General features: G+C 51.9%; 1 protein-coding gene across 1 annotated transcript in view; it reads left to right on the top strand.

The window, feature by feature from the left end:
- Positions 1 to 235: 235 nt before the first annotated feature.
- Positions 236 to 10034, top strand: part of dhrs3b (dehydrogenase/reductase (SDR family) member 3b) — a 12463-nt gene continuing 2664 nt past the window's right edge. Inside the window, exons 1-4 of the mRNA XM_084463805.1 lie at positions 236 to 797; positions 8080 to 8223; positions 8709 to 8828; positions 9628 to 9866. Coding sequence (XP_084319931.1) covers positions 603 to 797; positions 8080 to 8223; positions 8709 to 8828; positions 9628 to 9866 — 698 coding nt within the window. The 5' untranslated portion in view covers positions 236 to 602. The remainder of the gene's footprint in view (positions 798 to 8079; positions 8224 to 8708; positions 8829 to 9627; positions 9867 to 10034) is intronic.

Genomic DNA, 10034 nt, shown 5'->3' with positions numbered 1-10034 from the left:
CAATCAGCATTAACGTCCTCACAAGCGACCCCATCTCCAGCTCCAGGTCTCTCCTCTCTCTCTCTGGTGGAACCCCGTCGCGGTCAGAGAGAGAGAGAGAGAGAGAGAGAGAGAGAGAGAGAGAGAGAGAGAGAGAGACAGAGAGAGAGAGAGACACAGAGAGAGAGAGAGAGAGAGAGAGAGAGAGAGAGAAGCAGTTCAGTTCAGTAGCGCATGTTTCAGGGAGACAGTCGCGGTGTACGTGGAGCAGCAGCCTACTTGTGCCATGTTTATGAGGCTGGTGATCTGCTGGTGATCTGCTGTGATCTGCAGAGGCGATATGAGCGATCACCCTCACCGCTCCACACACACACCACAGCGTCCGGAGAAAGCGCGTGGACCAGTGATTTATAACGTCTCGCGACACCGCTGCTGCTGCACGTGATATTGTTTGCAAATGGATAACGCAGAAAGAGTTCGACAATAAGAATCACCTTCGTCTTCTGCAGAGTCTGACAACAGTTTTGATTTAGTTTTGCGTCTTTTTTTTTGGTGTGCAAACTTTTGCCCAATTGTTGGCACAGGTTATCGAAGGAGTGTTTTTTTTTTAAAAAGAAAGAAAAATGGATTTAAAGAGTTTGGGACGCGTGCTGATTTTTCCGGTGCAGATGATTTATTTGATCGTGAAGGCGAGTGTGTGTTCGCTGTTCCCGAGCCGTAGGAGGTCGCTGCGGGGGGAGGTGGTGCTGGTCACCGGAGGGGGACGAGGCATCGGCCGTCACCTTGCTCAGGAGTTCGCTAAGCAGGGTGCCAAAAAGGTAACGTCATATATTAATACTGACTTAACACTGATTTATGTAATACAATTTTTTTTTTTTAAGATTATAATGGAATTGCTTATTGGGTGCATAACTTTTTTTTAGCAGTAGGCCTAGGCTAAAACAAATATAAAAAAATGGATCTGATCACATAGTTTGGATATTGTTGCATTTTTTTGTACAACGCTACATGAAGTTGCGATGTGGTCCGGCCAGGTCCCTGTGTGTTGAGTACAGACTTGAGTGATATGTGAGATGATTTGAGTTCCCTAACTTAATCCCTAGTTGTGCGCGACAGAGACGTGCGTGTGTCCGTGCGCGTGTCCGCCCTCTCCCGCAGCTACATTCTATTGTTTTTGTTCCGTAGAATGAAAGCCGGGGTCCTGACCTCTGCTCGGTTCGTCCAATGAGATTGTAGACACGGGGTAAATTTCCGTTCAACTCTTGCACAACAGCGCGGGTCAGGCGGAGGTCATGTCTGGTCGAACTTATTTTTCTGAATTGCACACTGACCGCGCTTGTGGTTGTAGTGTCGCAGTGCTTTCTGGCAACTCTTTAGATGCCAAGAGATTATCCCGGAAGGTTTCAAGCCAAAAGTTGTTATTAATGTGTGTGTTTGTGTGTGTGTGTGTGTGTGTGTGTGTGTGTGTGTGTGTGTGTGTGTGTGTGTGTGTGTGTGTGTGTGTGTGTGTGTGTGTCCTTCCGCATGCATGTTCATGCACATGCATGTGTGTGTGTGTGTGTGTGTGTGTGTGTGTGTGAGAGGCAGAGATATGGGGGGTGGTGACGTGTGTGTGTGTGTGTGTGTGTGTGGCAACTAGTTCAAAGTCATTGACATAATCACAACCCTTTTATAGCTTGCAGCTATTTCTGTGCGCGCAGGCTTTGCATAATCATAACCTTTGTTAACACATCAAAGCATCGGCATTCACCGGAGAGAGAGAGAGCTTTGTTTCTCCAGAATCACGCCGAGGTCTGCTGCTCACTGGAGTCCAGGCACCACTTTATAGCCCCCCCCCCCCCCCCCCCGTGGAGCAGGGAATGCAGGGTACATGTTGACATGGTAATCTGATTACATATTACACATGCTTTATTATTGAGGAGAGGGCTGGTCTTCGGATTACAGGTTTACGGAACAAACTCGATTTCCCTTACTTTCTGTACGTGAGGGGGGGGTGGGGAGAGAGAGAGTGTGTGTGTGTGTGGATGGGGGGGGGGGGGGGGGGGGGAATGAGATGACATGGTTATTATTCCGGGTACACAAAATTGTGTTTACAGAACATCCACCAGGAAAACATGGAACCCATTTCGACATTCTTCACTTCCAAGACACTCTTTTGTGAGATTGCCATAAAACACGACAGAAACATTGAGTTCAGAGTCTTCGTGCTCCTCCAGCTCTTCCCTTCATGGGTCAGGCTCGCCTTTGTTTTCCCAAAACACGATGTTCCAGGAAGCCACTATCCCCTGAACATCACCTCCAGCCGGGGCCAAGCGAGAAGTGGTGAAACGTGACGCGGAGAGGTGCTGAATAACACACCATACCGGCGGCGCATCGCTCTCCCTGCCTGGCACCAATGTGTGAGCGTGCTCTCACACCTCCTCGCCCGGGTCCTGGAGCCCCGGTCTGGAGCTGGAACCCCGGTCTACTCCTGGACCTCTGATCTGGACCTCTGACCTGGACCTCTGATCTGGACCTGGACCTCTGGTCTGGACCTGGACCTCTGGTCTGGACCTGGACCTCTGGTCTGGACCTGGACCTCTGGTCTGGACCTGGAGCCCCGGTCTGGTCCTGATGGGCCTGCATCCTCTGCTCCAGTGGATCAGGGCGCAGACCGGGCTGCTCTGCCTGCCTTTGTTTTCCCAGGGATTCCCCGGGCACTTTGTTGACAGCGCCTCAATTTAACAACCCTTCAAACTTTGAACCTTTTCCGATACACTTTGTCCAAGCCGACGTCGGACAGCGCTCAAGAGCGATCCACTTGTTCCCAAGGGCAGGGTTGTGTCGTGGTTAGGGGGTGGTCCACTCCCCTCTCCATTATTCACGGTCTCCATTATTCACCACCTATCTCTAGCCTTCCTTCAGCCAAATACCCTGAAATCCCTTAATTCCCTCAATTCCCTTGATAATAAAACCAATAAATGATAAAAGAGTCTCTCCCCTAAAGTGAAAGCAGTATTCTTCCTGTGACTGGGCGGAATCGTCTCATGCCCCGCCCCTTCCATCCCATCATGCCACACCGCACCAGGCTGCAGCCTGCAGCATGTCGGGGGCCCGCTCAGGACCTCACGGCCCCGGGGCCGGTGATCCCTGGGGCCAGGAGGTGGGCTTTATGGGGCCCAGGTGGCGACGGGCGAGGGGGGGGTTTGTTGTGCCAACCAGTCCACTTATCCACTGGGACCCCCGCCCCCCCGACTCTCCACCCCGCCTTGCCCCCCCTCTGAGTGGTCCACACTGTTCAGTACTGAGTCGTTACGGACCAGATGCTGCTGCTCTCCAAAGCCATTCACAGTGCAGTCTGGTGGCTTTAAGGCGCCCTGCTCAACGGTGCTTAGAGGTGGTAACACTTTAATGAACCATTAATTAACATTAATGAATGGTCTAGTAATCATTTACTAATGCAGTTCCCAAATACCTTAGTTTACATGAACACCATTAGTAAAATGGTGTACATGTAGTGAAGGTATTCATGTATTCATTATTTAATAGGCTTAGGGTTAACACTAACCCTAACCCGCGCCCTAACCCCTATGCTAATGCTATATAATAATGGGTATTAATGGATCTGCTAATGTTAATTAATGGTTAATTAATGTATCCTTATTATAAAGTGTTAACCCACAGGTATAATGCAGATGTTAGTTTCCAGTGGGACACCCTAACCACTACACGTTCCCACCCCAAATCCAACTGCACAGTCAACAACACAACATGCTAGCCTACTCATATCCAACCCTATAAAGAACGCCGTCGCGAAGCGCCATAGACATGGGCCTCCCATTTCAACCGGCCCAGCCACAGGGAAGCACTTTTGCTCAACATGTGACTAAGTAGTAAGTAATGCTATCTTTCTATTTACACATAGAGCGCTTAATAGGATGCATAACAACAATCCCGATGCATAAAACCATAAACACACGATGATAAAAGAAGAACAGGCCTCACATAATGCAGGAAGAACAGGGGAGAGAAAACAGGAATATCATAAAGCCAGTTTGAACCGACCGGTTTAGACGTTCTTTAAAACCCTCACCTGAAAGGAGAGACTGCATGGGAGGGGGGGGGGGGGGGTTCTACAGAGAAGGTGTCCGGACCTAAGGACCACCTTGGCTCTTCAGTCCGACTCGAGGGACAGAAACCCCTGGACAGGGGATCAGCGGGCTCAGAGCTTCTGAGGGGAGGTTTGAGATATGATCTGAGACGAGAGGCCCTGTGAGGCTTTAGAAGTCATTAGAAGTATTTTAGAAGCAACACTGTGTTCCACTGGCCGGTGGACGGGGCTGATGGGGAGACCAGCCTGGGACCGGTGTCAGCACCGAGCTGCAGCGGTTTGGACCGGCTGAGACCGGCTCAGACCGGCGTGGCCCACGGCGCGCAGACATAGAAGCACAATAATCCAGACGGTAGGCAAACAACAACAACTCATTCATAGTTCTGCGTTGGAGTGGAGACCGAGCCAGCCGGACTTTACCCCTCAGTTGGAAAAGGGCCTGTTTTGAAGCAGCTCGTGTGGCGTTCACTGCACAGCGGCGGTATTCCATGAAGCGGTTTCTCTTCCAGGCCCTATCGGCCGGCCGGGAACGCCAGGGTTTACGCGTAGGTTTTTTTCTTTTCCGAGGGGGAACGCTCTCGTCTGCAGCTGCAGGACAAAGGGTGGCGCTGGGCCTTTCAGCGGCGCTTTGTGGAGCCAGAGCAAGGTGTGAAGGCTTTGAAAACAACACCTGCGATACCAGCGCCGGACAATCAGCGCCGCGCCTGAAGGACACGGAGGACTTTTCTTCTTTTCTCCTTTTCCTCTTTTTACGAGTTCACTGCCCCGTGTGAGGCCCCCTTTCCCTTTGTGACCACTGGTATTCCACCAGTGGTCCCCCCCCCCCCCCCCCCCTCTTGCTCTCTCTTCCTGGACATTGTTGTATTGAGGAAACCATCGCTGAAAGAATACAAGAGAAGCAGCTCAGGAGCACCAGGGGGGCGGGGCGGGGGGGGGGGGGGGGTGGGGGGGGAGGGGGGAGGATGAGGAGGGGTTCTCGATGTGTCGAGGAAGAACGCACACGTCGGGTGATTCGTTAAGGGGCTAGGTAGCTGTTGTAGCGCTAAGCTCCGCTGAGCTCCCTCTGAAGCGGCGTGCGCTCGGCGCTAGGTGCTGTCCTGAGGCTAAGAGCTGTCTGGAGCCCCGGAGCCAACGCTGGAGCCCCGGATAACAAGCTGCTCCTAAAGCCCCACGGCCAGCAGGTACAGACTCACCTGCCAGGGACCAAGCCTCTCAGAGCCTCTCGCTGGGGCCCGGAGACTGACGCGGGTGTGTGTGGGTGTGTGTTTTTGTGTGTGTGTGTGTGTGTGTGTGTGTGTGTGGGTGTTTCTCTGTGTCACAAAAGAGGTGACCCCAGGGAAAGTAGAGTGAACCAGGGCAATGACAACAGGTTTGTGTGTGTGTGTGTGTGTGTGTGTGTGTGTTTGTGTGGGCATGTGTGCGTGCGTGCGTGTGGATGTGTGGATGTGTGTGTGTGTGTGTGTGTGTGTGTGTGTGTGTCGGCCCGGGGGCGGCGGCTCCGTGCTCCCAGCTGGGTATTGCCCTGCAGCTGACCCTGCTGTCTATGCAGTAATTAGACAACGGCAGGCGACTGCCTCCTGAACTCCTGCTGCCCCCCCCCCCCCCTCCTGGTCCCCCCCCCCCCGCCCATACAATGGCTGTGAAGAGCAGGGCTGACTCCCTCCAGGGCACCCCCCCCCCCCCCCTCCATGCAGCCCAGCCCCCACCAGCCCCCCGTCCTGGGCTCCTATAGGGGGGGAGGGGGCGGGGGGGGGGCTACAGGCAGAGCTGAAACTTGACTCAGCAGGTCCAGTTTCAAGGTCCATTCTCACTCTACAGAAGGACTCCTTAATTACCCTGCGTTAATTTAGGGGCCTTTTTGTTGATTGAAGTGTGTGTGGATGTGTTTTCTTACCATTACTGTCCTGGTGGCAATTTGGCCGTCCTTGTTTGCTGTGATAGCACCGTGTGTTTAGACGCCTGATAAAACTGAATTAATTTAACTTATAACGGGGGGGGGGTTCTGGTGGGGGGGCATACTCCCTTTTAATAAGAAGTGTCAGGTTTGTTAGTTAGGGCTGGAATCCTATTAAAAGCTTTTTAAGTTATTTATAAGACCTGTCTTCATCGGCTGATTAATTAGCCGCTGCTTGCGGAGCGAGCAAACAGAAAGCTAATCACAGGCGGCTCCACAAAGACTCTCCTGGAGGGAGGGGGACACCTATGGCTCAGGAGCCTGATAAAGAAAGCAACATCATGCAGACCATAATAGGCTCGCCCTCTCTCTCTCCCTCCCTCTTTTAGTTGTAAAACTACCCTATAATTGTTTAAGCCTCGGGTTTCCGTTCGCAATATTCGTCGTCCCGACGAGGACCTGAATACTAAAGAGGACGAATGGGAACGCAACGTGAACTGTGTCTGTGTTGTTCTGCGGAGCGTGGTTCCGGTGTGAAGCCGGTTGTTCTCACGCCTGATCTTTGGGTGACTTACAGCCAGCGATACGACTCTGTGGGCCATATTTGAACGCTCTGAAACGCAAGTAGGAAACGCGAAACGCAAATGGCTTTGTGGGTGGTGCTCTGGTGATGTTTCTATTATACCGGCGCCCGACGCAAATCTAAAATTGGTTGGTCTGAAGGAGCTTAATTACTCATACGGTAGGTGTGGTTTGGGCGTAACCTGCAATTAACCAATCGGAGCGTCATCTCACGTTCCCTTTAAAAGCGAGGCGCACTTGTTCCATGTCGGATTGCTACTCATCGTGCAAGCCTTTCCCCTGAGGATCCGCTGGTGGACGACTGGTCTTCCTGAGCAGACGGAAACACGCGTCCAGTTAGAGTTCAAGGAATCATTGATGATGATGATGATGACCATGATGAAGATCCAGCATTGTTTGACTAAAAACATATTCTCTGTAACTCACAGGGTTCTGTGTAAAGGTTCTCTGTAACTCACAGGGTTCTGTGTAAAGGTTCTCTGTAACTCACAGGGTTCTGTGTAAAGGTTCTCTGTAACTCACAGGGTTCTGTGTAAAGGTTCTCTGTAACTCACAGGGTTCTGTGTAAAGGTTCTCTGTAACTCACAGGGTTCTGAGTGACACGGTGCTCCACTTACGTCCAAAAATACACACAACCCCTCAAACACACACACACTTGCACATACGCGCTTACACAACACAATATCGCTTTCCAGTGAACTTTATGCTCAAATATTAACCCTGGTCACGGGAGACTGACCAAATCTCTCACACACACACACACACACACACACACACACACACACACACAGGCACAGGCAAACATACACACACACACACACACACACACACACACACACACACACACACACACACACACACACACACTCACACACACACAGGCACAGGCAAACACACACACACACACACACACACACATGCCCTAGCCAGACATGACAGGCCTCATGTGTCCAGCAGGCCGTGTAATCTCTGGGAGAATGTGTTTGTGTGAGAGATGAGCGGGGCTCACCCCCTGATTTCATTACCTTTCCCTGACCCCACAGATTGACAGATCTAATTGCCCAATCACTGCCCCTCCCCCACCGCCTCTATCTAATCCTTCCCCCCCTCCCCGCGATCGGGTGACCAGCCCCTTCATTTATGGGCAGAAGACGAAGCAGGAGAAGAGACAGTTCATTCACACAGTAACCTCACCCCCCTCTCCCTCTCTCCCCCTCTCTCCCCCTCTCTCCCTCCCTCACCCCGCTCCTCAGTCCTTTAATCTTGCTCTCGAACTATTTGTTCGGCTGCAAAGAGCCTCTCTGTTCTCCCATGAAAACCGAGCAGCAGTTTCAGAAGCCCAAGATCTCCTTCACAGATCTCCGGCGCGGTTCTGATTCTGGGAAGACATGAGACACACACAGTGTTTTGGTTTTCCCTCCCAGCAGAACACTGAATCCTTTTCAAGTGGAGAATTGTGTGTTTTTTTATAACTATCAGTGGAATCTTCCAATCAGTTGTAGCATGTAACAATGTCTGTTTTAATCTCATCCAGGTGATCCTGTGGGGTCGCACAGAGAAGTGCCTTAAAGACACCGCCGCAGAGATCTCTCTGTCGGGCACCGAGTGTCACTACTTCCTGTGCGACGTGGCCAATAGGGAGGAGGTGTACAGACAGGCCAAGGTGTTGAGAGAAAAGGTGCGTTCGCTCGGGTGCAGTGTGAGCGCTTCATGGGACTGGATTCAAAGTGATGTCCCTTTGGGTTGTGAGTCCTAGTAGAGCACTCTGACTTTGGAGAGGCCTTGAAAAACTCAAAATGAATAAAAATAAATAAAAACTACTTTTATAATCTTTCATTCCTGTCACATTTAAGAAGATGCTAGATTAGAGATGTCAGCCAGCCAGCCAGTCAGTCAGTCAGTCAGTCAGTCAGTCAGTCAGTCAGTCAGTCAGCCAGCCAGCCAGCAAGCCAGTCAGTCAGTCAGTCAGTCAGCCAGCCAGCCAGCCAGCCAGTCAGCCAGCCAGCAAGCAAGTCAGTCAGTCAGTCAGTCAGTCAGCCAGCCAGCCAGTCAGTCAGCCAGTCAGCCAGCCAGCCAGTCAGCCAGCCAGTCAGTCAGCCAGTCAGTCAGCCAGACCTAGACCTGTGTTGAGAGAGCCCTTCTAACTCCCTGTTCTGCGGTCAGGTGGGCGACGTGACGATCCTGGTGAACAACGCGGCGGTGGTCCACGGCAAGAGCCTGATGGACAGCGACGACGACGCCCTGCTCAAGTCCCAGCACATCAACACCCTGGGCCAGTTCTGGGTAAAGACCTCCACCCCCACCGCTAATCCTAGCCTTTCTCCCCTCATTAGTTAGCTTACCTCTGAGGTGGTGCTAATCGTCACATACAGCTCACTGGAGCGCTCGGTTTCTGCTCTGAACCTGGAATTCCCACCTCTCTCAGAGAACAAGGGGGATTTCCTGCCTGCGGATTACCCTCTGCTGTTTGCCAACTTTGGTTTGAGCTGCCTGCGCCCGTTGTCAAAGGCGTCAGTCAAGGGTGTGTCACTATGCCTGGTTAAGTGGGGTATTTCCAAATCGCCCCTCCATTCCGCAAAAAGACATCAGAGAGGGTTTTTGTAACCCCTGGCATTTTAGAATGTGAATAGAATTCAGGAGGCTGATGCAGGCAGACAGAAATGCAATTATCAACTAAATGGAAGTGCGGTCTGTAGATCTGCTGCCAGCGCATTTCATTCACCTCTTCTTTCTTTTGTGCAAGAGTCTGCAGTGCATTGCATATATTCACAGCTTATATCCTCGTCATCTGTTCACTGCGTCCGTCCGTACCACTCTCTGCTCTGTGGATAACCTGTCGGGGTCTTTGTTGATGTTGATACCGTTGTTGGACTGTTGGACAACATTGTACAATAATGAACGTTCTCATTAACGTTGTTATTGGAACAAGAGGCAGAATCAGCTCTGCTTAATAATTCAAATTTCACAATCAACGCTGAAAACCAATCAAGGTGTGCATGTAAACTCTACAACTGTCGGTTCTTGAATCGCCCCATACTCACTCCCGCCCTCCTCTTCCTCCTCTTCCTCCTCTGCCCCCCAGACGACCAAAGCCTTCCTCCCCCGGATGCTGGAGCTGCAGCACGGCCACGTGGTCTGCATCAACTCCATCCTGTCCCAGTCGCCCATCCCCGGGGCCGTGGACTACTGCACCTCCAAGGCCTCGTCGCTGGCCTTCATGGAGAGCCTGACCCTGGGCCTGCTGGACTGCCCCGGCGTGGCCTGCACCACCGTGCTGCCCTTCCACTGCAACACACAAATGTTCCAGGGCATGGAAGTCCGGTAATGGATGATTCATACCCCACTCCCCGTCCGCGGGATAAGTAAGGGATAATGTATGGAGCACCGGTCATTATCGGGAAAATAAGCCCCGACAGGGCGAACCGGACACCGACGCGAAGCAGAGGTGTCTTGCTTCACCCTGAAGGGGCTTATTTTAGATAATGACCG

The sequence above is a fragment of the Micromesistius poutassou genome, assembly GCF_964030765.1.
Source record: "Micromesistius poutassou genome assembly, chromosome: 2".
Classification (NCBI taxonomy): domain Eukaryota; kingdom Metazoa; phylum Chordata; class Actinopteri; order Gadiformes; family Gadidae; genus Micromesistius; species Micromesistius poutassou.
Note: the sequence above shows the minus strand (reverse complement) of the source record. Positions and strands in the feature narration are given on the sequence as shown.